The sequence below is a fragment of the Apaloderma vittatum genome, unplaced genomic scaffold (assembly GCF_000703405.1).
Source record: "Apaloderma vittatum isolate BGI_N311 unplaced genomic scaffold, ASM70340v1 scaffold4694, whole genome shotgun sequence".
NCBI lineage: Eukaryota > Metazoa > Chordata > Aves > Trogoniformes > Trogonidae > Apaloderma > Apaloderma vittatum.
The window spans coordinates 1-27,760 of NW_009713076.1; the positions used below are offsets into that span (position 1 = coordinate 1).

At 36.1% G+C, this 27,760-nt stretch overlaps 1 protein-coding gene across 1 annotated transcript; it reads left to right on the forward strand.

Annotated features, from left to right (window-relative positions):
• The first annotated feature begins 248 nt into the window (after positions 1–248).
• Positions 249–18,715, forward strand: EXO1 (exonuclease 1). The gene is made up of 13 exons (XM_009868219.1): positions 249–409; positions 3,438–3,557; positions 4,492–4,615; positions 5,354–5,491; positions 5,712–5,924; positions 7,675–7,862; positions 8,686–8,782; positions 9,352–9,568; positions 10,354–10,603; positions 11,807–12,287; positions 12,777–12,878; positions 16,542–16,735; positions 18,574–18,715. The coding sequence occupies exons 1-13, from the start codon at positions 249–251 to the stop codon at positions 18,713–18,715; spliced, it is 2,427 nt and encodes an 808-aa protein (XP_009866521.1).
• The last annotated feature ends 9,045 nt before the right edge of the window (positions 18,716–27,760 follow it).

Below are 27,760 nucleotides of genomic sequence, written 5' to 3' on the forward strand. Positions count from 1 at the left end.
GCCTGGCTGCGGGCCCGCCGGCAGTAGGCAGCCCCTTGCCCGCCGCCCTGAAGGTTTTGATCTCTTGGGGACAGCAGAAAGGAGCTTTGTCTGTGCAGGTTGCACGGTGACCCTCGCAGGAGCTTTTCCTTTCTCTGATTCCGCCCAGCACCCTCTCTGCAACTTGACCCGACATCCTTTGTGTAGGGATCCAGACTTAACCTTGTGCTCATGCCTTTCATTTTTCCGACTGCAGTTTAAGCAACATCATGGGGATTCAGGGCCTACTGCAATTTATCAAGGAGGCTGCTGAGCCTACCCATGTGAAGAAATACAAAGGGCAGACAGTAGCTGTGGACACCTACTGTTGGCTGCACAAAGGCGCTTATGCTTGTGCTGAAAAGCTGGCCCGAGGAGAGCCAACAGATCTGTAAGTCTTTGTTATGTTTTGGTCTTGGCCCTCTTACAAATTAAAAGTTTTATTAGCTTGACATTTCTTGAGCTAAAAACTAAGTTAAAGCAGTTTTGCTTCTTACTGTTGTTTCTGAATTCTCAGTCCCAGTGGTATTTTCTGGAAATAGAAATATTGTCTATAAATAAATAGCTTTCCAACTGTGCAAAATAAATATTCTGTAATTGCAATTCTTAAGTTTCCAATTTAGTATTACTTTCAGGAACTTTATTTATATGAAGTAATACTTTGTAAATAGTGCTGTGACAAATGTTGGAATGATATGAGGAATTCTGATGGATGTGTTGTGCTTTGATTAAGGTGTAAGATGTTTTGCTTACTATGCTGTGTTTTAAGTAAGCTTTTCTAATTTAGCATGGATATTTCACTTGCACAGTTACATTTCTGAGGAAGGAAATGAACAGAAATTGTGGTTGTAATTTAAATTCAGGTTTGGAACTTAGCGATTAGATTTGCATAAGTTCTTGCGTATCTCTGGAAAACTGGCTGAACTCTTGTTATAGATTTCATCTTCATTTAAAACTATATTCATCTTTAACTTTTCAGAAATAAAGCTAGACTGATTAATCTAGTTCTATCATAGGTTGAGCCCACCCCCCTGGGAACAAGAGCTCTGCAGCTGCTTGCTAACCCCAACTCCCTTCCCTTTAGGGATGGGAGAACATTCAACAAAAAAGGCTCAAAGATTGTGATTAGGATGGGGATTTTTTGCTCATCAATTATGGTCATGGGCAAAAACCAGGGTAGGCTTGGGGAGAAAATATAAATTTAGTTTACCACCACTTCTTCAACCAAATCAACTAGATTAGAGTTGGAGAAAAGAGAGAAAGCAAGTACAACCGGATCTAAAAAAAAAAACCCACAAAAAAAAAACACAACAGAAAAACCTCAAATACTTTTACCCTCTCACCCCTCCCTTCTTCCCAGCTACTTCCACCCAGCCAGAGGTGTGGAGCAGGGCAGGAGATTGGGGGTGCAGTATGTCCATCACTCATTGTCCGTGCTCCTTCTTCCTTGGGCTGAGGACTCCTCGTAGTCCTCCTTTGCTTCGAGATGATATTCTTCTCACAAGAGACAGTGCTTCCCAGACTTCTCTGACATGAGTCCTCCCCACAGTGTGGGTCCATCCAAGTCACAGCATTCTCTGGCATAATCCTCTGCTCTGGCATGGGGTCCTTCATGGGCTGCCTTCTGGTTTTTTTGCCACCACTGATCTCCTGGGTCTGTATGGTCTCATCTTGCCATCCTCACCACAGGCCTCAGGGAGATCTCTCCTCCTATGCCTTTCTCCACATGGTTGCTTTCTTCACCTCCCTCTCCACTCTGAAACAACTCCCCAACACAAAAGATGGGACAAAGAGCCTGGCCCAACACAGAGATGCTGACTGACCTGGCCTTGGCCAGAGGAGACTCCAACTTTTATCTGGGGCTGGGGAAGGGTCTGGAAGTTTCGCAAAGAGCTGCCGACACCCTGCCAGACACAAACTCATGACAAGACCGAGCTTCATTTATGAAATTTTGATTAAATAATTGATTGAAGGCAAGAAAGAGTTGGTGGTTTGCAGATGGATTCAAATTTTTAATGTCTGCTCTTGTTGATATGAAGAATTGTAGAGTTTCATCCAGCCTTACTACTTGCCGTCAAAAGTAGAAGAAATCCATTGGAGCTCTGAGAATAGGGTACACTTCAGTTGAGAAAGAAATTGACTGACAGGAGAAACATTAGTAGTCACAGGAGGCTTTGGAGTGGTTGAATTTAACTATATGAATGTTTCATGACCAAGTCTTCTTTCTATGCACACATAATTGCCGATCTTAGACTGGCACTTTTAACTATAGCATAGAGAGTCCTTTCACACTTTAAAATTTGTCTAAATTGGGATGTGATATATCTACAACCCCATTTGCTCCTGTCTTTCAAAAATCAGAGTTAATTTTTCAGTTTATGTTTTGCAGCTCTAAATGCAGTTTCTTCAATGCTCATCAGTCATATCCTTGGATTCCAAGTGCTCCTAAGTCCCACTCTCCCTGCCCCCTGCGGAAAGGTTGCTCTTGCTGTTTTAAACAGTGTCTTTAAAAGAAAAAGTAAAAAGAAACCTAAGTTTGGGTTTGTTTTTTTTTTCATTCAGTGGCATTGTAATGCACTTAGTGTTTACAGTAGCTGTTAGATTATAGTTCTGATCTCATACAGGTCTGTAGAAATAACAGGTAAGGAATTCAGAGGTCTGAGGGAATACATGAAGTCTGGAATTCCCTACAGATATTTTACTAAGGGATAGTCTTGGAAGGCAGTGGAGGATTGCTTCCTTGTCCACACAATCTTCACTGCTAATGTGGTTTGGGGGACTCTCCTGTCTTTTGGAATATTTTCTGTACTATGCGTATAGGAAGATATATTTGCATGTCTGCCCATGACACGTATCCACTACCTGGAGGGAAAAATGGGTAATTCTACAAAGAGGTTTAATACCCCATCGCTCCTCCAGCTCTACAAAAGTGCATTTGGTTTGCCTTTCACAAGGCTTCAGGGAAAGATAATGTACTGTGCTCATCTGCCTCCTATTTCCTTGGCCATTATGAAACTGAAAATATAATCCATTTTAACTTGTAAAGGTTTTGGCAGTGCTGAATCCTAATGTAGCAAATCAAACTGATTTGTACTCGAGTTCTTGTTTCACTTTGTGTTGGAGTAGGGAGCAGTCAGTCTAGTTCTGAGTTGGGAGTTTCTTTTGTTTAAAAAAAAAAAAGTAAAAAAAAAAAAGTAAAATGAAATCAAATCCTAAACAAACAAACAAAATACTCCCCAGCATTTGAGTGTTCTTACTCTTTTTGTGATGCTGGGGAAAGATGTGTCCCATTAAGATTCTTGAACAGTAGTTAGTCATAAACTTCCAATTTTCCTTTCCTGCAAAGAAAATATGCAATAGACTAGTGCTTAACAGGAAATTTTATCTTTCTTTTCTTGCTTTTGTTATTGTTGATACAGTTATGTAGCTTTCTGTATGAGGCTTGTTGATATGCTCCTCTCATTTGGAATTAAACCAATTTTGGTATTTGATGGATGCACCTTACCATCTAAGAAGGAAGTGGAAAAGGCACGACGAGAGTAAGTACTCAACTGTGTTGGTTTGCTAGCAAAGCAGTGTATTTAACACTACAATTCATTTTCAGAACTGAAAAACCTCAGACTTCAGCTATGTAGTAATCTCTGGTAAAGTTCCCTGCAATGTAGAGTTATTTAATTTAGTTTACATTTTAAAAGCATCCAAACCTCTTCTTAGAGGTTTTATTCCAAAAATAGAAATGCACTTCATAAATGAAAGCACTTTTATAGAGGAAGGAAGTAAACCTCTGAGCATTAGTTCCTGTAATGTATTAAAGGCTTTTAGTTTATCTGCCCTCATGATCTCTGCACAATAATATTTCTTACTGATATATTTTTATTTAAAAATAACACTACCTTTCTCATCTTTCACTACAAATCATTAGATGAACTTCTTTCAGGTTTAGATTCATGTCCCTGTATAATGGGACGTCTTGCTGAAGCAGTGAGAATTTTTCATTAGTGGTTTTTATTTATAAATTCTCATGGGGCATACGCTTCCTTTGGTGTGGAGCAAACAATTTCCGGTATTTGAAATGAAGTAAATGATGCCTTCTGTCCTCTAAACCAATAAGTATCCAATGTCAGATACTCCCAAATTCCATTTTATCTATTTTAATGCAACCTGACAGTGGGTACATCTCTTCTTTTACACTGCTGATTTCAGTTCCTGAGTTGTTGCTGTTTTCTGAGAAAGCATTATGAATTCCAACATGCAAATCTAATCATCCTTGTCAATACAATGACTTAGTTATTCTTATGTTTTAAAAAAAATGCAGCGTAGAACAGATTTGGGAAGTGCTCATCTGCAAAACAGATCTGGTTTTATTGTTTGGGGTTTTTTTCCTATCTGTCTTTATACTTCAAAAAGTAACAAACTACTTCTTTTAAGTGAAAATTAGTCTGAGGTTGGTGGATATTTTTGTTTCTCTTTCAGGAAGCGTCAAGCCAGTCTTCTGAAAGGGAAACAATTGTTGCAGGAAGGGAGACTGTCAGAAGCTAGGGAATGTTTCGGACGCAGCATAAATATTACCCATGTTATGGCTCATGAAGTTATTAAAGTAAGTTGTCAATGCTGTTGATACTGATAGTTTTTAAAAATCTGCACAGAAAGTTAGCATGTCTTACTCTGCTTTTGTATGGCTCTTAAATGTAGGCAAGAAAAATATTCTCCTCTTCCTAGCTTCTAATTGTCCTGCATATATTAGATTCTGCTAGGCACAATTAACAAACTTTAACTTCATTTGAAGTTTATTATTCTCAGTTATATAAATAATGATGTGTCCATTGAAATGCATCTCTCCTTACTGCTATGAACTGTCTTTGATAACACCAACAGTTTTACTTTTGTTGCAAAAAGAGCTAAACACTTCTTTTTTTTCCATGTTTTTCCCCTCAGCCAATTCCTGAGAATAGACTACAGAAAAAAAGAAAGTCTGCTTAAAAACCCTTTTTGCTATCCTTCCACTGCAGTCATAGGGTATTTTTTCTAGTGCTATTTGCCTTTGTCCAGAATATAACTTGCATGAATTTGAAGCTGGCACGTGTGGTCAAGTGCTGAGAGCCCAGTGTTATGGGCCAACATAGGAAAGGTTATTTTAGTATATTAGTCTGTATAGGCCTAAACTGCTCAAAACTTGAGTTTTGAATATGAAATATCAGTCTCCAATGGGGGAGAATGAGTGTGTGATTAAAAAGATCACAGTTCCAGTTTTTTAGAGGTTCTTATGCTTTCAGATGTCTTAAGTAATTCCTAAAGATTGATGCAAAGTGCTTGTGTGCTTCTTGTTTATGCACAGGCTGCACGAGCCCGAGGAGTTGATTGTATTGTTGCTCCTTATGAAGCTGATGCTCAGTTGGCTTATCTTAACAAGACTGGCATGGTTCAAGCTATAATTACAGAAGACTCTGATCTTTTAGCTTTTGGATGTAAAAAGGTATGGAAGAAGATACTAATAGCCTTTACGTCTTGCTGCTGTGTTAAAAGCATAGTTTGAAGTTGCCAAATGTGTCTGATGTATGGATTTACTCTTCTACAGTAAATGGGGGAAATGGGAGAGATGAAAATAGGGCTCAGCCTCTGTTGTGTCCAACAAGTGCAACAAACTTAACTTATATGAGTGAAAATTATTGTTGTTACTTCCTCTTGATTTCCAGGTGCTTCTGAAAATCGACAAGTTTGGAAATGGACTAGAAATAGATCAAGCTCGACTAGGAAATTGCAAGCAGCTGGGAAATGTATTTACAGAAGAGAAATTCCGCTACATGTGTATTCTTTCTGGTTGTGACTACCTCTCGTCAATTCATGGAATTGGGTTAGCCAAAGCATGCAAATTACTAAAATTAGCCAACAATCCAGATATTATAAAGGTAAACTTGGTTTTGCTGTATGTGCTGGCTTTTAGGGAGCCTATATCAGTATATATGAAATTAACACTAAATTAAAAAATATGAGGGACTCCTAATTCCTCCATTTTGAAGAGAATGCTAGAAGAAATATTTTTCTACTTATCCTTTAGAAAGATGGGGAGATAAACTTTAATTCAATGTATCTAATGAAATACACTGAAGTAAATTTAAATGAAGAATTGCTCTAATCCTTCAAGGTCACATTATATTTGCAGAGGGGCTTTTTTTTTTTTTTTTGTAAGATGCTTGATTATTTTTTTTTCCCCCCTCATTACCTATTCTGATTCTTTGCAGATTAGTTATTAGAACCGCTAACTGTTACTTTTGCATAAGTACACTTTTATCTGTGTGCGGGAGGAGCAGGGATTTGGAATCTGTTTTGATTTCCTTTTTGCATTTAATTACCTATATATGGATACAGACTTTTCTTACATAATGTTTTAATATATAAGAGTTTTTTATGAAGCAAAACAAAAAATAAGGTAGAATTTTAATTTTTTTTTTCTCATCCAATGTATGAATTGAAAACAAATCTAGTATTAGGTAATACAGAGGTTATGAGAGTGGGAATATATTCTCTGTAAATAGTAAGGGAGAAGAGAGGTTGTTAAGAGATAATAAGAAAAGTACCTTATGTGGCTATCCTGGAAGCAGGTAAATGTAATCCAGACAACATTTAAATATGCAGCCTAATTAACTTATTGTGTTATCTTTCTAAGTTACTTGTATGCTTTAGTATGTTGGTTGTTTTAGTTTTTTCTTCTCACAGGCTATATACAAAGAACTATGATTTTTAGCTGAGAAAATGTTTAGTATTAGATAAAGCAGGCGTCAAAACAGCTGGTTTGGTTTGCTTTTCTGGAAGTAAAAAGGGAACTTTGAACTTTTCCTGTACAAATCATCATTTCCTTTAATTTTGAGCAAAGTATTAGGATTTAGTGTTTGGAAAACTCTTCAATTAGTAATTTGTCATGTCATTCATCACTGTTATCTTCCAACAATGTTGGAAAGTCATGAGTTGTCAAAAGTTATGAAATAGTCGAGCAGTGCCTGTTCAAAGTCTTACTTCTCAATGAGATGAGTAAATTTGCCTGTATTTAGGATGCATGGCCAAAACGCAGCTGATGTATTGTTTGGGGAGGGGGAGGAACTCTTGCCTCTAGCAGTATGATAAACTTGACCTTCTGTGAAAATGTAAAATGTAGAGGTCAATGAATTATTAGGAGTTTCATTTAGAGTGGTGCAGTAACAATATATAGAAGGAGCTACCAGATCAATATGTAGTCTTCTGTGACGAATAATGGAGGTGGGGAGAAATGTGATTAGTTCTGCTTTTTTCTGTATTAAAAAAACACCCACATATTGCTTATCCGTTCTGACACTATGAATGATAAAATTTTATATGCATTGTTTTTAACAAACACATCTTAAGGAGATTTTCTGCATTTCTATTCAGATTTTGTACTTTATTGGACAAGAAGTATTTATAAAGAGCTGAATTGTGTTATTTATGTGATTGTAAACAACTAGAGAATGCGGAAATAATGCACAAAACTTTTCCTTCCCCTGATTAACTTGAATCTGTTTGTTGTAAAAGGACACACATATTACATTTAAATACAAGTAAAAATAGTTAATAGTTAATATGTGTTTAAGCTTCTGTGTAATTTCTTTAAATGAAATACTGAAGCAATTTTTTTGTTGTTGACAGGTTATTAAGAAAATGGGACAGTACTTGAAGATGAATATAACAGTACCAGAAGAATACATACAGGGTTTTACACGAGCCAATAATACTTTCCTTTATCAGTTAGTTTTTGATCCTCTCAAGCGGAAATTAGTCCCTCTGAATGCATATGGGGATGATATTGATCCCGAAACACTAACTTACGCAGGACGGTATCCTTTATGTTGAAACAGCCGAGTGGGGAAATAAGGGTGAGCAGATGTAGCATCTCAAGACTTTTCATTGCATCTCTGGGGTACACTAAAGCCTGGCTTCTCTGCAATCTTACAAAGTTGATGTTTTGTTGGATTTTTTGGTTTTGGTCTGACTTTAATTTTTTTTTTTTTAAAGTACAGAGGGTAACTGAATGACCTAGCATTGACATATCTTTTAGGCAGAAGTTATTGATCTTCTTTTCAGAAAACATCTTGATAAACACAGGTTATACTTAAACTGTTTGAGTTGCTTTACAACTGTCTTTAATTTCTGCCTGTGTTAAGTGTGTTTATAATCTCTGCTGGTTTAATTCTTGCAATCCGTGTTCAAATAATTCCCTAATCTAAGCATTTCCTGTTTTAGCAGATATCGCTTCCTATAGAACAATTAGCATTTTGCCGTGTCTGTGCCGCATACATTTCAGCATGGAAGATTAGGAAAATTAAGAAAGAGAGGGGACTGTTGGAATCGTTACTGGCTTTTTATGGTCAAGCCACCAATCTCTGGCAATCTCAGAAATTAGGAAGGAGAAAGATGGCAAGTTTCTGCTGATGATTGAAGGTTTTCCTTTTGGCTTTTTTGTTTTGCCAAGCACTGCACATCTATTACAATTGCTGTTGCGTCAGCTTCAGCCACAAATAGTAGCATTAATGCTTTTTGGTTAATATTCTAGCAATGCTCTTTAGCACAAAAATGGGAAATAGCTAGTTTAAATTACATACTACAGTTGTTAAAATTTAATGTAATATTCAGATATTTCCTTTAATCCAATGGGAACAGACATCTTGGTGATGGTACTGCTTTTCAAATTGCCATTGGCAACATTGATATCGAAACAATGGAACAAATAGATAATTATAATCCTGACACTGCACAGGTAACATCTTTGTTCTGAAGTTATATATAAAGATTTTGATGTGGGTCTGAATATTTATGGAAAAATCTGGTTGAATGTTATCTGCACCTGACTTGCCAATGAACCCTGTTCTGCTGTTACAGAAACCGTACACTCCCACACACATATTTTTCATTCTTTGTACAGGTTAAATCTTAGTTTCCATGATATTTGACTTCAATGTTTGTTTTACTTTGAGACATTTTTTAAGTTCTTAGTATTATTGACAGAAGTAACTGATTCAAAGAGACTTCTTTCAAGTAATAACTCTGAGGAAAGTATTTTCCCAAGTTAGGCTTTCTGAATAGAAGTAAATTTTAAACTTAATTTTATCAGAGATGAGCGGTTAGTCACTTGTGCCATATTGGAAAGAAGTCATGGCAGCACAAAAGAAAATGAATTTGTATGAAAAGCATGAGAAATGTGGGAACAAAATAGAAAACGTTTATATAGAGTATGTCACTAGTTGTTCTACATACACAAATGCTAAATCAGGGAATTTAAGGCAAAATTGTAAACCTCGAATTTTAAATTATTATTTTTTTTTGTAGCCTATGCAGCAGAGAAGTTGTGGCTGGAATGACAGACCTGATAATCATGTAAATAGCATTTGGAGCAGAAACTACAAGCCTGGCTTTAATGCAGATACTGTTCCTCCTAAAATGCACTTACTAGAGAAACCAACAACCAAAGGCATGGAGAAGATAATTAGCGTTAAAGGGCTGAAGCTTCCAGGCAAAGAGCCCTTGGCAAAAAGGCCAAGGAGTGGTATGTTTTTGTTAAAAGAAGTATATAAGTAACATTGAGAAGGCCATGGAAAAAGAGAGGATTTTATTTTGGAATTGATTGCACAAGATTTTTGGAGGCCTAACACTAACTTTTATTGTCTGTTTTCTATTTTCAACAAGCTGTAAGACTTAATGAGCTGTAATATTAAATCCCACAAAATCAAAAGGATGTTTTCAGTACTTTTCTAACACCGTGCTGCCTGTATCCCCTGCATTAGTGTTCTTTACTCCAGCTTTCTCACTTTTCATGTAACTCTGTGCTATCTTGTCTTCTACACCACTTAAGTTATATGTTCTGAAATAAACTGTGGGCTTCTAAATAGAAGGAGCACTTTGTTCCAATTATGCTTTATCTGATATGTATTTTCTCTTCTGCTGTTTCCTTCTCTTGGCTTATGCTACTAGAGCTCCTTTTTTTGTCTTTGTTACTCCTGATATCTTCCTACTCCCTTGTAGTTAGTTTAGCAACCTGCCTTTAAGTCAAATTTAGTTTTGCTTTCAAAATGTTTTTGAAAAAAACACGACTAAACAAACACCATGTTTCATTTCAGCTGTTCCACTTTCACTCTGCCTACCTTTTCATAGCAAGTTACTTGTAAAGCTATGTACTAGAAAACAACTGTGTTAAAGACTTCTAAATTTTAATGTCCAGAATGTTCCTACCTTTCTAATACTTCTAAACCTATGAGGTAAATATGTAATGTTCTTCATAAGTGGTTAATTCTAGAACATGCTTCTACAGTGATGCTTTTAAATTCTCTTTAGAAGAAATATCAGATGGAGATCTGTTGAACCAATACTCATTTTCAAAAGCAAAAAAAATCAAGAAGGAGAGTGACCACGATGGTCAAGCACAAAAGAATGTCTCAGCAATACAAAGCCTTGATTCTTCAGGGAATTCTGTTAGTCAAGAAAGCTCTAACTCCCTGCCCAGGATTAGAAATAAATTTGCTTCCTTTCTACAAAGGAAAAACAAAGAGAAGGACGCTGTAGTTGTTCCAGGAACAAGAAGCAGGTATGCTTGCATGGCATGTTTAATAAATAGCAAAATACTGTTTGCTATCCTGGTTGCTGAAATAACCCAAATACTGCAAATGAGAAAAATGCCACCTCAGACGTTTTTTTATGCAACTGTATTAATGTACCTGTAATTCTGAGCTGAGATGGAGCTATATGTGTGACAGAGAGAGAAAAAAAATCAATTTTTTTTTACTGCAGTAAAATTTTTTTTTTACTACAGTCTAGCCTATGTCAAAATGAATTCAAAATGAATTCAAAATTGTCTATATTTCTTTTCCAGGTAAAGGCATATGTCATATCTCACAAAAAAAAATCCAAGTAGCTGCTTTGTGCCAAATATGTAAGCTGTTAGTGAATATGTTGACTTATGCTGACAAAGGTTTTTATTTGGTTTAGTAAAGCCAGACTTGGTCATACTGTATGACAATTATATATTCTTGCCCATCACATGCCATTGATGCTTCTGACCACTGCACAGCACTTGAAGAGGGACTTTGTGTTTGTTAAGTGTTTGATTTGGGTTTGGTTTTTTTTAAATTATCTGTGTGTTATGGGCTTTTTGGGCACATTGGGGCATAGCTACTTGAATTTGTTTTACAAAGCATTATCACACTTATATCTCTTATTGGGTAATTTTTATTTAAAATAATTTGAATGGGTTTGCGCAGTGTAATTTTACAGAACAGTCTTAATACTTATGTTCTTTAGCTTTCCTGAGCTGAAAGTTTTGTTATGTTGTCTCAAAAATTAAGAGTTGTCAGTAATAGTAGATTCTTCTCCAATCCAATGCTCAGTTTCTTAAAAGTCTCTGACTTGTGCTTGCTGTTAGGATCTCCTGCTATAGCACGGAAAAGTTTTAGTTTCCTTGATAAGAGTTGATGAAGCATTTCGCTACTGTTTAGCTTTACATTAACTAAGAATTTATTAAATTTTGTAGGATTCCTAGATGTTTCTCTTTTTCAGATGGAAAACTTTATTAGTGTTTTGGTCAATGAAGGACATGTTTACAGATAATTTTTTTACTGCTATCGATTAAATGCATCCCTGAGAGATTAAGAGTTTTCCTATTGACAAAATGATTTCTGTCTGAAAGTGCACTTCAAAAATAAAATTGATGGATAGAGACAACTATTGGGTTTTGGAGATGGCATACTCATTTGCAGTAACTTCTCACTTGCCTTAATTTTTTTTTGTCCAGGTTTTTCTGCAATGATGCATTTTTGTTTGACAATAAAACAAAGAAGGATGACAGTGATCTAATTGAAGATATGGAGCAGGATTGCCAGAAACAGGGAGTAAAACATAGAGCAGAAGATGTTTCTCACTTTTCAGAAACGGAAAAATCAACAAAGACTGTCTTTACACCTCCTGGAGAAATGCAGAAAAATTGCTTCCGGTGGTTTAGCAGCCTCATAAATAATTCAGGAAATCCTGGTCCATCTCGGACTGTATTTTCACAGCAGTTTCACCAGCAGAGAAGCAACTGCGTGACATTCCAGGACGATCAGATTAATGGGGGACAGGCAGAGAGTGGGGCAGTACGTGACCAGTCTGAAGAAGAATCCTCCACTTTAACAGAACTGGAACGATCATCGCAGTCTCAAAGGTCTTGTGAGCCATCAGAATGCAGTTTAGCATCTTCAGAAATACAAGTGTCTAACAACAGTTCAGATGCAGAAGTAAGAAAACTAGATGTTGTTTCAGCATTTGCTTTCATTTTAAGTTATTAAAGAATTTGGGCAGCAAACTCTTTGAAATGATAACCTGTGGATTATGTAGCTTGTGCTAGCAGAACTTGTTAATACTTAACATAGCTCTGTAGGATGGATTGATTTACTAGTTTAAATTGTGTCTGTTCTCTGGTCTTAGTTTGGCTTCAGTCTTTCCACTGCTATCAATACAGTGGATCGTAAGAAAATCCTGACAGGCTAGCTTTTGTTCTCTGCTTTTTTCTGAAATCCTATCAGAAATCGTGTGTGTCACTGTAGTGGAGCTTGCTGAAAATAAGCCCATATTTTTATATAAGTTCTTAAAACTGCTGAAAACATTATACCTTACAAAGTATGTATATGTAGATACAAAAACAAATATGGGGGGAGTGTGGGGAGGAAACAAACAAAAACCACATACACTAACCTCTTTTAAAACCAAATTAATTTTCTCTTAAGGAATCTGACTTCAATTCAAAACTGCCTGATGATCAGTGTACTCAGTGTCCAGCATTTTCTGCTGTTCAATCTGACAGAAAAAATAGAATCATAAAGACCAAGGTAAGAATTCTTTTTACTGTACTATGAGTACTACTAAACTCTGAAAATCAGTTTTTACTTTCCTCTAGTCAATTCTAGAGCTCTTAATAAAAGAATCTTAAACAATGCACATGATGGCAAGAGAAAACTGTACCCTTGTTCATCTGTATCAGAGTTGATAGGAACCATAACCAGCCCACCTATAATTGATATCACAGTTGCAACTTGTTTGGGGATTTTAAACATTTTGGTATAAAATAAGAAGCCAAGCTAAGGCAAAAAACCCCCACTTCTTTATTTTCCTCAGGCATGCTAAATACACAAGTTTTATTATGCAAATTGCAGTCACATTCATAATCCAGACAGAGTCACAAGATGCAACCTTATTTCATTGCTTGTCATGATGAATCCACTAGTTTAGCAGTTTTTCCTCTTTGACTAGGAAAAATGTTTGAATGTCAATCTGGAAAGGTTTTAGTCAACCTTTTTTGCTTAATTGTTTTAGTTAAAAGCTTTGTTCCACACTAACAAATCAATATGGAAGGACAGCCCATTTTCCTTCAGAACCTGCATTTTGGTTCTTTCAGTATTGATTGAGCACCTGTAATTTGACTTATGTGTGTTTCTTAAATATCTAAGAATAAACTTATGTCCCTTGCCTGTGACATTTCAAAGAGGTAGTTTACAGAACTTCTAAGACCTTAACATCTAGAAGTGCTCCAAGTCCTCAGGCATTGACATTACAATTGGCCGAAAGATAGGTTAGTCAAAGGAATATGCTTTCATTCTTTCAGTACACCCCCACTAACTTCTTTCCTGTAAACAGTAAAAATCACAAGTGTTTCTCTGCCAGGCAAGACTATTGTGTTTTGTATAACAGTGCCATCTTGTGGTTATTAAAAACTTCTATGTTAAGCTGTAATTTACATCTTTAGACTGAAACACCTGATTACAAAAATCAGTGCTTCTAAATTAGATTAATATCTTGCCTGCTTCTCATCAACAAGACTGAGCAATGAAATGAAATCATACTGGGATTCGGAATTCTGTTTCTTTGTTTTTAAGAATGTATTTAATATGTTTTGCTTACCTTAAAGGTATATTGGGAGAATGAATATACTATTGGAGAATATGCAGTATGGAAGTACCGATGTAATATAAGCATCAAATATAAAAAAAATTTGCAGGATGCTTGGAGCTCATTAGATAACAGAATTCTACTGAAAATCCAGAGATATTTTAAAGCAAGCAGTTAGTGGGAGGATTTCTCCCACTTACTTCCTTGACTGCGTGTTCCCTCTTCTTCCTTTGTGTGCTGGTAATAAACCTTATAATAAGTCGGACCAGAAAACTGACCTGGCTGAAAACTAACTTGGCAACAACAACCAAAAGGTGAATCATATTGTAACTTAAGCCCATCCAGAATCTCAGGCTCATGTACCGCTCGTAGCACCACTAGAACAAGTAGCCGAAATTGAAATGGGAGAGCGGTGGAGATAAAGAGCACCTCTTATGGCTCAGTTTTCTCTTAGGGTTGCTTACCGCAAGAGTAAGGCAAGGGACATCTTTGCTGGTGTTAAGTACAGGAAAAGATAGTGAAGGCAATGAGTTCCAGGTTTAGGGAAGAAGCAGTCAATCACTTAAAACATAAATTATTCTGATTCTGGTAAGCTGAATAGCCTAGCTGATCTTTAGAGGAATTTGATAATTGAGAGTGGCAATCTGGGGAAGTTGTCAACTCTTATTTTTCCAGTGCAAAATGTGAAGTGCCTAGCTGGTCAATTGTAATATCAAAACTAATAAACTTTTCTCTAACAGATGCCTGTAAGATACTGAGCTCTCCAGGACTGTGTAGATTTTTCCTATGAATAGTGTTCCAGTAGTTTTTACTGTTAATTACTTTCCACAATCCTTACAAGCTCAGCAAAGAGGCTAATATTCACAAAAATAGAGCAATCTACTCTGGTTTAACTGTTTAACAAGTGTGTGTGGTAGCAGGATGGGCAGCGTGGGCATTCCTTTCTTCCATGGGCTACAGGTTCTGGGAGCGACCTGCTCCAGCATGGGCTTCCCATGGGCCACAGCCCCCCTCAGGCATCCACCCACTCCATCATGGGGTCCTCTGCCCCACGGTGGACATCTACACCTCCCCCATGGGCTGCAAGAGGACAGCCTGCTTCACTGTGGTCTTCACCACAACCCAAGGGACTCTCTGCTCTGGCGCCTGGAGCACATCCCCCCCCTCCTTCTTCACTGACCTTGGTGTCTTCACAGATTCTCATTCCTCCATCTCTCGGCCAGCTGTTGTGATGCAGTTGTTCTTCCCCGTTTCTTAAATATGTTTTCACAGAGGTGTTCCTCTCCTATCATTTTACTGATAGGCTCAGCCTTGGCCAGCAGCCAGTCCCTCTTTGAAGCCGGCTGGCATTGGCTCTATCAGATGTGGGGGAAACTTGTAGCAGCTTCTTGCAGAAGCCACCTCTACAGCCCCCACACCACTGAAATCCGGCCAGGCAAACCAATACATGCACTTATATGGCAAAGAAAGTTTTAACTTTGTCTGAAAATATGTTAAATGTACTTAATTATTGTCCTATGATTATGGACATGTAGTACAAATGGGAATAGAGTGATTAAATAGATGGCAGTAGGTATAATTTAATTTACAAAATGTTCTAAGCTACTCACAGGAGAAAAGAATCCTGTAGAACAGGCTTTAGTGTTTCCTTTATTAATAAAATAAGAAGTAATTAGTTTATGCATGAAGTTCAAGAAGGCAAAAACAATCAACAATGTTTTATCAGTATTAGAAGATGCAATAGCAGCAGTCTGAGTAGCTATCAGCCAGTTAGCCTGATATTGACCCCAGAAAAATAACAAGAATTTAAGAGACTGTCATCAGGGATGAGAACGTGAAATGTAAAAATCACACTGACATAAGAATTAGGTCATGTCAAAATGAGTTTCATGTAAATATGAAAAAACAGATTCAGTGTTTGGAAACTAAAAAAAATGAATTGAAAACGAGGCACTTTTTTTTTTTATGATAAGGTGGTGAATAACTAGAATAAATTATATAATGGAGGCATGTATTTTAATTGTTGTGTGCAAACTTAAGACTGGTTGCATTTGAGAGAGATTCTGTCCAAGCACAGCTGTCTTGAGGTATCCAGTTTCAGGTACAGAAACTGGGTAAGAAGGTCCAACTAGAGGTCTAACAGTTCTTGGGGTAATCATGCCAATATCTGTGCTCTGCTTAGTTCTCATGAAAAATGGAGTTGCAGGTATCACAGAGCATGATACCAGTGAGTAGCTTCTCTTAAAATTTAGAGAGATGACGTTGAGTTTTTGTTGTGCTCTCATGTAAACAGATGAGAAGATAAATATTCAATAAACTTTAAAAACTGTTTTCAAAAGAAATGTAGATTTGCAGCCTCGTAGAATATGAAGACCAATAGAAACTTGTTTGCCAGTTCTCACAGCTGCATTATGTCTAATGTGCTTGAGATGTCACTTTGTAGATTATAGAAGCTTTCTAAGTATGCCTTGTTGTGGCAATCCAGATTGCATTATCTCAACACAATGTAAAGGACTTTATTTTTTTATGATGAGCTTTACAGCATAATATCTGTTGTTACAGGTTGTCACTTTAACCGTGTGTGCTGTAATATTAAAATTTCACAGGTTCCTGGTTTACATAAATCCAGTTGTATTGGATCGCGCATCGTAACGAAGCTCAAGCCATTGATACCAGCTAAAGTAAGTGGATTAAGCAGGAAGCTGTCACCTGTGCAGAAGAGAAATCACTGTGATACTGAAAATAAGCTGGGACTGCAAGCCACCATTGGTGAACTCCGGAAAAACTTCCAATTTAAAAGGTGAGTTGCTTTAACCCTTTTTCTTATTACCCTGTATGCTCCTTCTTCTTTTTTTATTTTCTTTTGTGGGGAGAGGGTTGATTGGGGGGAGTTTTTTTGTTAATTTTAATTTTTTTACACTTTCTACTTAGAATTTCTAATTTCCTAAACTTGGCCTAACTATGAACTATAATTTGGGGTAAATATGCTCTTCTAATTACTTTTTTCTTTAGCTGAGAGTTTTTCCCATCTGGAAAGTTCATTTATCGAAGTAGTACATGTAGTTCAACATAATTTATATGAAAATTATAACCATTGTTTAACATCAAATATCAAAAGGCATTTCTAATTCTAAATGCAAAAGCTGCATAAAAGTTGCCAAACTTCATTGAATGCAAGATTGCTTCTATTTAACTTTACGTGCTTCTCACATTTTGAGATGCCTTTCAGAACTGTTCTGCTTTCAAGACTATGGTGAATTGATGGAGTATTTCTGTTAGCTCCGGTCTCTGGTTACAAGACACATTTTTGCACATTATAAAATGCTATTATTTTCCCTTGTGCAGATGACTTAGCTAATTTGAAGCTTCTGCAGATATCAACAAGATGTGAACTTGAAGGACAGTGGCTTTTTTTTTTTTTAAAATATAGGTATTCTAACTTACACTATTTCCACAGGCTCAGGTAAAAACTCCTGGTGGCAAAGCTTTTCCAGCTCCAAGTAGTAAACTCAGTTTTGAATAAATATGAATAAATAAGTCTTATTTAAATAAAATTTTTATTCTCAATAACTCAAAACTGAATGCGAGACACAACTATTTTCTTTGCACTGAGTAGTGAGACTGGTGAGCACGTGTTAAGTCAGATTAATATATTTTACTAAGTTTCGGCCTCATAGTAGGCTGTTATACACAAAAAACTGATTTCTGTTTAAAAAATATCCCTTGCAATATTACCATTTTTAGAAATCTTACTTTATTATTCTCTTGATATAGGGTTAGGAATGAATGTTTCAAAGAGGAAGTAAAAGTGTTTTTGTATGTATTGTCTGGTCTTTGATTGGGAGTTTCCGACCGGGGTTGTTCACAGGGAGAAAACTCATGTATTTTGATTTATTGGAATATAAGCAGATAGAGCAGAGTGAGCCTAGATGGCACTACATTCCTTTCTCTGCTGATGATTGCAAGACTTGGCTCCCAACATCCATGTTTTATCCAGCCAGTTTTGGTTCATCTGTAACTTCTGGATATATACTGGGGAAATATATTTTTGTTTATGTACTACTTCTATGTAAACGAAGTAATTGTTTATTAGCTTTTAGGGAATTATTTTTTTCTGAATTTATTTCAAAAAAAAGGTTTTTCTCACTGCTGGGACTTACTTAGCTCTAGATGTTCTATTCTATTTTTTCCAGATTTTAAAATATTTCTGAATTGGCCTTTTCTTTTAAGAATTAAATTGTCTATTGGCAAACAAATCATGTGGGACACTAATCTGTTCTGTCCCAGCGTCAAAACTCACAGGATATGTATGAAACTATGGTTATTCAGAAGACAATCTTAAGGAAGCATGTACAACCAAGACTAGAATGGGTCACATACAGTCTTTGAGATATAGAGCTAATAGTTATCATTGTGTCACAGGATAAGTGAAACAGTTAAAATCACTTTCAATGAAGTTATTCAGTTGCAGTGAAATAAACTTCTGATTACGAATTTTTATTTTGGGCATATTCATAGATCTGTGTGTAGTGAGGTGAGGGGTCTTGCTTTGTTTTAACCAGTGTGTTCTTACAGGCCTGTGGTTAGAAACATATAATATCGTAACATTCTTGTGCGTTCTTTGGTTTTCTTGTGCAGAGAGTATGAAAAGCTTCCTTCTTGTAAAAAGTCAGATCCATTATCTCCGATCAAGGATAATATACAGCTCACTCCAGAAACAGAAGAAGAGATCTTTAACCATCTGGAACGTAGTCATGTTCAGAGAGCTATATTCCAATGAACTGTACGCTGAGCCAATAGGATGCATTTTTAATCATTGTCAAATCTTACCTTTGGGATATTTCATCAATATAGAAAGATGCTTTGAAAACCAACTATATATTTTAGTCTTGACTAATGATTTGTCATTTTTTTATAAAAGTGTGAATTGAAAGGTACACTTCTATATTGACTGGAATAAAATCATTCAGATGCCTGTGTTCTGTTATTCAAAGTGCCATGCTAAACTTTTGTCCAAACCTTTTAGCTGCCCCTATGAATTTTATATAGGTCACATGTGCAATCCAGGTTTCTACAATAGCTATGGATTTCCCTTTGCATAACAGCAGCAGAACAAGTTTCCATCCTAATTTTTAATAGTAGATCACTTTTTTTTGCCTCTTCCTCCTTTTCTCTTGAGCCTAATCTGGTTCCAGGAAAGGAGTAAAACTACTGTTTAGTGTTCATAACAGCCTTCACTATACTTCCAGCTCTCTGATAACTACTTCTCTTCCCTAAAAGGTAAGATCTGCTCTTTCAACAGTTAGCTTTTTTTCATATGGTCACGTTATTGGTGGGAATAATTTGGGTACTGCAGAAAGGAATATCACAACTCTTTCCTTCTCAAATTCTCCCATTAACTGAATGATCTCCGAATGTGTACTTCTATTTTACCTACTCTTTCCATGTTTGTAGTCTTTGCCAACAACAGACACACAAAATATCAGTTCTCAGGGCTAAGGGATACAAAAGAGCATTGTCCTCAAAACAAATCAAGCTTCAGTCCTCAACAGCCTGTCAACTAAAGGGAAAAAAATCCAGGAGACTAGAGTCCTTGCTCTGAATTACTAAATTAGGAAATAATGTGATGAGATTTAAGATTTCTACCTTTAAATCAGGATTTGATTCAATATAAAGATATGTCTGATTTTTTTCCCTATTTTTTAGGAAAAGATAGTATCTCTTTCTACAGCAGATGAAGGTACAAAAGAATCTTACCTGAGATGAGTACTTTCCATCCATTTTTGAGCTTTTCACAAAACTTAAAGTTTGACCAATGAGATGCAGAAGGGTTTTTTAAGTGAATTTGCATCTGTGAAACTAAGGTGACTGGCTGCATTCAATCACAAAGAAGCTGCTTAAAGAACTGGTTATGTGTATGTTTGGTAGCAGTCCTCTTATTTCTACAATTGTTTTGAAGGTACGGTATATAAGGAATTGAAGCAATAGTGCTCTAGGACAGGCTACGTCTCATATATGCACCACTAGAAAATCCCTATTGCTGAAAAGCAGGGGGGGTTATATTGATCTTTAATGAGAGGAGTAACCTGTGGTAAGATGTGACAAAGGCAAGAGATAAATGTTTCTTTGTTCCAGTCGTGGAGCTATTACCTAGAATGACTTTTTATGTGTTGCTACAAGTATTCCAATAATAGCAGGATGAATTTTTGAAGGGAAAACCTAAAAATAATTTTTTTCCCTTGCCTGCTGAGCACTGTGGGAGCTGCAAGGTTAGTTTGTACAGACTGTCCTTGCCTGTTGCCTGCCTCTTCAGTCAAATAGCCACTTGTCCTGCTTCAGTGGATCATTCAAAGAGACAAACTACTTGTGTTTATATTTTCAAGGACAGGTAATTTTAAGGGAGTTTAGGATATCTTACATACAGGCTATATGTGAAAACAATACTGCCTTTTTTTTATTCTGTTGCCCAGAAATACTGCCTTACCTGTTCTTAAAGTTCATGTATTGAAAAGATCATCACTTGTTTGACTCCAGCTTCTTTGAAGAGAGAATTAGAGGAAATTAAACAAATGTTATACATCCATCCATATCGATACTATTCTGTCATAAATGAGTGCCTTGGTTGCTTTTTTTCCTGTATGGACAGGAAAACAAAAATATAATTGTGAATGCCTTAAAAGGCTTAGGCCATGTAATAATTTCCTAGAGTGCTATTTCAGTGGTACATATTAGGGGAATTACTTACACAAAAGCGCTTCTGGTCTTAAAGTAGATTTCTTAAAAATACTTGTGTATAATTTCTGGTTTGTGCTTTGGAGGTCTTGGGTTCTGACTCTGCAGGGAATTCTTTTCAGCTAGCAGCTAAGAGAGGCCTCTATTACATTACATGTAAATATATCATATGTGTAAGCATATAACAGCATGTAAGTTTTAAAGTGTGGAGTTCTTGGGTTGGTGTTTGTTTTATGAAACATGTTAACATATATGCAAATCAATTTGTGTGAGACTTTTATTCCTCGGTTAAAATTGACTCTAGGTAAGGTAATACTCCATAGTAAAAATTATTCAGTATCAAAATAGGAGAAATTGTTACAGGTTGGGGATGAGGATGGGGGAAGACAAAATAAAACACGCCCCAATTAAAAGAAAAAACAAGGAAAAAAACCCCATACCTTGGATAAAAGGAGGGAGAATTTGATTGTTTTTAAAAAGCAAGAATTTGAAAGTAGGAGGATATGAGGGTGGTTGGGAAACAAGAAATGAGTAGGAGGAAATGAAAGCAGATGGTGACTTGAAGGCATATGTCTTTGTGTTGTTTGCTTTTAAAACTAATATTCTTTTTGCTTCTTTAGTTTCTATAAATATTCTCCAATTTTATCATCAGGAATTCGGAGTATTCTTACAAGGTGGATGGAGTTGTTATATCCTATTAAAAAGGCAAATCTGACCCAGAAAACCTAAATTTACTAATGATGACCTAATCAAGCTTCACTTTTGAAAGTGCTGACTAGACATTCATTATATGAACTGCAAATATTCAGTATCACAGAGAATTAATATGAGAGTCTGTGACCATCTAAATCAAGTTTTGAAACTGTAGGTGACTTGTCCAAATTCAACTGAGTGTTTCTGTTTAAATATTTTTGTTCTAATTAGAATAGTTGGTATTAACTACATGTTCCCTCTCACATGAATCAGTACAGTAGTTAGTCATTTTTATAGGACTTATGAATACTGGAAGACCATAGGGCTTTGAAAACAGATTGTAAAGAGGGTTGTTTTCATTGAAATAGTAATATTTTAACAGAATTTGCAATACTGCTTTTTTCATATATTATTGACATACTGTTAGCTTATGAAGTACTAGAAGTTCATGATATTGAGGTTTTATTTATATTCATAAATATTCATTAATAGTGCCTATTAATTTACTGGGTAATGAAAGAAGTTACAGTTCTGGGGTGGTGAATATAAGGGACAGTTCTTTGCTCTTACTTCTTCAATCAAGGAATAACTTCCATCTGACTATTTCAACAATGTCTTGATCTAAGAATTATATGCTACCAAATTAAAATTATCAACATAGGAGTGAAGAAAAAGGGGGGATTTGCTTTTTGAACGGTAGGGGTCACTTTATACTCGTAACAGACCTGAATCTTGCTGCAGCAACCCAGGATTTGTTCGTAACAGTCTAGAAATTAATATACATGTTCTTCTATGACTTTCTCATGTTATCACACACCTTTGAATTTGACAGTGGAGTGTCAGGATGTCTGAATATTTATGCCACTGGGTAGGTATTCAGAAAGCAAGCAATGTATTTTCAAGAGCAGAATCAGGAAGAGCTTTAAGCTGATGCTAAGGGACATGAAAGAAGAGAGAGAATGGGAAAGAGAAGGCAAGACTAAAATTAATTCCTGATTGCTAGCTCAAAGGTGCTAAACAGTTAAAGGATGAGCTACTGTTGAATTACTATTTCTCACTGGAGTATGTAGATTTTAGGACCACTAAAGAACAACCATCACAAATACAGTCTTCAAGCCTCTCTGTTGACATATCTTGGGAATTATAGATGGCAAAACTAAACCATATCAATAATATTAGAAAAGGCTCTAGATGATGAGGTACTGGGTCTGATGAGGTATTTATCTGCTTTCTTTGATGGTATTTGGTAAGCCATACCAGTTTCTTTATTGGCAGGATAGCCCATATTGCGTAGAGCCTTTTGAATACATAGGACAGAGTAGACAGGGAATGTAAGTCAGAGAGACCATGTGTCTGCACTGTGCCAGAATGGAATGAATTCTGCACACAAGGAAGTTATACTGGATGGTGAAAACTTTAAAGGTGAGGAGCAAGAGGTGAGGAAAACCAGCATAACAAAATTTAGCGTAAAAAGGAAAAACCACAAGTAGAGTTAATAACAAAACAGTTGTTCTGGGGACCAGTACTGAGGGGCTGTTGGAAATCAGAAAAGGTGGGGAATACTTGCAGCAGGAGGTAAATACTGGAGAAATGTGCACATACATCTGTGCATTTCTCTAGACATTTAAAACTTGTCTCCTTTGAGCTCAGGTAGAAGAGTGCATTTACAGAAGTATTCAAAGGTTTAAGATGATTCTTTTTGGCTGATGTGGTACTATTTGCTGTGGATGAAAGATAGACATGAGAAACAGTTGCCTCTCATGATGACTTGGCACAGCAAAGTATTAAATATAGGGGTATTTTTCTGATACTCCTGCAGGAGCAGTATCAAGTAGGTATTTTTCCTGTAATATTATGAATCCTGTATAACAGTCTTCTCAATTCAAGAATATTCTAGTAGATGCTGAGGAGTTCCATGGTCAGAGCCTGTATTTAAAACTGTTTACACCCTCTTTGTGTCTGCACAATGCATATTCTAGCCATGGAGTGAATTTTGTCAGTCTTTACAAGAATGTAAGTTAGATTCATTTGAGGTACAGTTAACGATTTCTGTTTCTTACATATTGGAACACCTCTACCCTGCATAGCTTATGTAATACAATAAAATACACCATTCTATCTTTTTAAAATCTGATGACTTATGTATATGCTGCAACTAAATTTGCACCTTCACTTTCAGCTGAAGGATGATGTTCAGTGGTGAATTACATGAATTACTGCCTCATCTGGAGGAGGACCCTCCTTGTTTTCATTGCTGAGTTCAGCTTATACATCCCAAAATGCACCACCTGAGACTGCTGCTGCTTTCCAGGTCTTCTCTATGGAAAGTGGGACTACACATTTCCTTGCTTCATGTAGGAAACATTAGGTCAGTAGGATAAAAATGCTTGTCAGGGAGACTTGCCATGTATGAAGGATTAGTTTCTGTTCCAGTGGCTTTCATTCTCCCCAGACTCTGGCACTCCAGGCAAAAAAATCTTACCAGCTGTAAAATTTTGGATTTGGAACATGGCATATACCATGTTCTTCAATGGCTTCAGAATAACAGTGTTTAGTCTTACAAATGTGCAAAGCACTAGAGCAAAGCACTCCAGAAGTTTGAGGTACATAGAGAGTGTCCCACTAAGACAGGCAAGACTTTGTTTGGGAAGATTTAGAAGTTTTATTCTTCACATTACTTTAAAAACAATAGGAGTTAATATGAACTATTCTACAGCCTGTGTCAAATGGAAGGTTAGGCTTGTGTTTAGCTTGTTTTAAGTCCAGTATATCAAAAAGCACCAGAATTTGTTTTTTAGAAAACATCCAGTTTAAGTACTTGCAGTGGAGGAAAAATCATTGCAACATTTGTAATAACACAAGCACTTAAATGATGGATTTGCTTTTTAGTTTGTCTGGCTTGTCTTTGATCCACTAGCTTGTGTTATTTTTGTCTGCTATATTAAAGGAGGTCAATTCAACAATACTTCTGTTAGTTACCTCATTGTATAAAGCAAATCAAGGGAATCATTAAATGTATTTCTTCTAAGCTCATACTAATTTAATTATATTCTTGATTTCTCTGAAATGATTGTAATTTTTCTCATTAATGATTTCTGTTAATACTTATCAGAACTCAATATTAAACTCTAAGTGAGAGAGCTTCTGGAAATAAAGTAGAGTTACAACTTTGAATCTAAATTAATTTCATTTTTGGCAGTTCTTTAGGGCTGGAAGAGGATCAGAAGCTCTTGTCTGGCCACGTCACTCACTGCCAGAAGGTGTCAGTACCTCCCTAGTAGCAAAGGAAAGAAACGTGTCTTACTAGCAAAGGAAAGAAACGTGTCTTACATCTTACCAATGTATTTGCAGGAAGGGTGTGTATTTTTTTAATTTGGTTTGTGTTTCTTTAGAATAAACTACTTATCTTGTTAGTAACAAAAAAACTTGTGCAGCTTTCCCCTTGCTCCCACATTTATGTCAATTTAGAGCTGGCTATGAATGAGACAAAATGAATTAGTTCATTTTACACAGACCATTAAATGTTTTGGCTCTCAACAGCAGAGAGGTTTCCTACTTTCTCATTTTTAAATTTAACATTCAAAAAATAAAAAAATACAATTAACATTCTCCAAACAATAATTTTTAAATACTGTCAAATGAGAGGAAAACAAAGAGTTGGATTGCACTTCAAAATGCATCTGATGTATTATTTTGTTTAACAGAACTTCTAAACTTAAGGCTAATAGGACTGCTTCCTGGAAACTTAAAAAACCAGATGGTATATTTTTTTAATTCCTGCAGTGCTTGCAGTTAACTATTACAGCATTATGGTAGTATTTTTTTAAAGAAACACCTTTCTTGCTCCTGGTATTTGAAAAGTCTTCTTATTTGTGTTTTTAGAGGAGAAGGTGTGCAAAAGCTTTTTTTTTTTTTTTCCCCCATATTCCAAAGTGGGAGCGTTGCACATAGTAAACAGAAAATAAATTACATCTTAATATTTCATAATTAATTAACCAAGTTATCAAGAATAGCATTGGGTAGGGCGTTTTTCAAATGTTTACTCTGCATGTTTACTGCTTTTCTTCAAGCTGGATAAACTGAAACAGCATCTTTAAGTTGCTCATGTGTTTGTAGAAGTTCATTAGAATTCCTGCTTTGCTGCCATCATCTAAGTCACCTTGGGCAAACGTTAATTTCCCACGTTTTGCTTTACGGGTTGTGTAATGAGGATAAGAAATATTCCCTTCCTACTCTCTAAGGATAAGTCTGCAGAGATTTGAAGAGAGTGTCTAGAGACAAGACACGAAGCATTTGAGGCCAATTCCAAATCCTAGCCTGATTACTTAGTGTTTGTAACTCTTTTATAATATGGAGCCTAAATTTGTTATCCAAAAGTGACCCAGTTTTGAACTGCAAGGAAGTATTATTCTGGTAGGTGGGTTAGCCTTGTTTATACTACGAGTAATTGAGTTGAGGGGATGCAGAAAAATGGAATTGAAATTGTCCTTGTCCACGTGATTTTTTCTGATGTATCTAGCTCAAAGAGAAACTGCAAGAATTAGGATAAATAGATGTGAAATTTACTGAAATACATTCATGCAGCTGAGAGAGTAGGAGTTCAAGACTGATACTGAGAAAAAATATTTATATATAGTGGCATGACTATATGCTACTGTAAGTTATGTTAGAATGTACTAAGAAAATTAATGCATCTAAATTCATATAGAACATGGTGAAACACACAAGCCAGGCAACTAGTTGTGGACATTTAATGGAGAGGCCCACATTTCAGAGGCTGTTGTTATGGCTCACCACAAATTGCCGGACAAGGATGATTCAATTTTTTTTTTTTCCCCCTTCTCATCAGCTCATGAGTTTATACTCCACTTGTAGTAGACTGAAAACTCTTTTCTTTAAAAGAAAAAAAGCTGATACATGGAGCCTTTTGATACCATTGTATTTTTACAATAGTTAAGGACTTGCTTAAGTGCTTGGTTTAGCCTAATGGCAGTGTTTCCTACACAACCAGCGTTATATTGGACCACAGCCAAGTAGTAAATGGGAGATTCTGCTCCATTGCACTTGACACTTAACTCTCCTGTTCACTTCTGCAGACAAGTGCTCAAATAAGGAATTTGAAATACTGCCACTCAGAAAGCCAAGAACCAGCGTCCTGGAGAGGTTCAGCATCTTCTAGTACTGATTCCCTACAATTCATTTAGTTGGAGATTACACATACATCTAACTGTGTAATAGTAATTTCATTAGTGATTGTAATTCTTTATAGTCGAGGGGAAAAAAAAGTTATTTATATCATATATATATTGACACCCATCAGAGAGAATTCTTCTCAACCTGAATAAATACACTTGCTGTGTGAAGTCACAGTGCTTTGACCGGGGAAGATTCTGGGAATCAAGAATGCAGTACTGACTTCCAATATACGGTTAATTGATATTGTCACATCTGGAACTGCTGGAACAATTGTTGCTATATAGGGGCTAGTATATAGGGGCTGGCCAAGAAAAACCTTAAATTTTAGTACAGGAGGTAATGTTACTGAAAATCCAGACCATAGCTCTCTTGTTCAGTATTCTCTTGTTTAGAACTTATGACCAAACTGGGAAAAATGCCTGTCACAGAAACTGTTCATGTGACACAAACAGAAATAGTTTTAGTTGGGATGTATGCTTTTAGAGCAGGCAATTATTCGTTCAAGGCATTCAGTGAATGCATGTGAACATGAATGTTTGTAGGTCAATTAGCAGCTACATTTGTATCACTATCACCATTTCTTATTAGCTAGTTTGGCTAAACTTAACACAATTTTAGTCAGTTCACCTCTCAGCTGGTTTTTTTCTCTATTTAAAATTAGTAAATGCTAACTTTAGTATATTAAACCCATTTTTTTATTAGCAGATACAATGACTTCATTGTTTACCTGAATTACAACACATGTTTTAAAAAAAATTAACTAGAAGTAAGTAGAGTACATATTGTTTTATAAATAATTTCTAGAGTAAATACAGAGAACACTGATGGTTGCTAAGTATAAGAAAGGATTGAACATTTGGGTGGTTGGGGTTTTTTTTTTTGGGAGCGGGGGGAGTTTACAATGTAATCAGTATTAAGAAAGAAAACCCAAACTCTTGTTCTTTTGATCTGGAGTTGCTAAGCAAAACAGAGATTGGCTAATGGTGTAAAAAGCTGATCAAAACTAAGCTGGATTGTCTAATGTTATATGAATATTCAGAGACTTAAAAAAGTAAGCTAATATTTGTATTGGCTTAGAAATCTGGTTCATGGAGGTCAGTCACAGTGAGAACATCCATCTTCTCATTAAACTATAAAAATGATACAATTTTGGAGGCTTCTGTGGTTTGTCTTGTTTTTCTTGGTTTCCTGTGTCTGGCATGCA

Bases quoted from the DNA above. Each gene is read 5' to 3' on its own strand.
- EXO1 (XM_009868219.1), top strand. From the start codon at position 249: ATGGGGATTCAGGGCCTACTGCAATTTATCAAGGAGGCTGCTGAGCCT. The intron at 3,558-4,491 runs GTAAGTACTCAA...TTTCTCTTTCAG, and splicing joins GTGGAAAAGGCACGACGAGA to GAAGCGTCAAGCCAGTCTTC. The intron at 8,783-9,351 runs GTAACATCTTTG...TTTTTTTTGTAG, and splicing joins ATAATCCTGACACTGCACAG to CCTATGCAGCAGAGAAGTTG.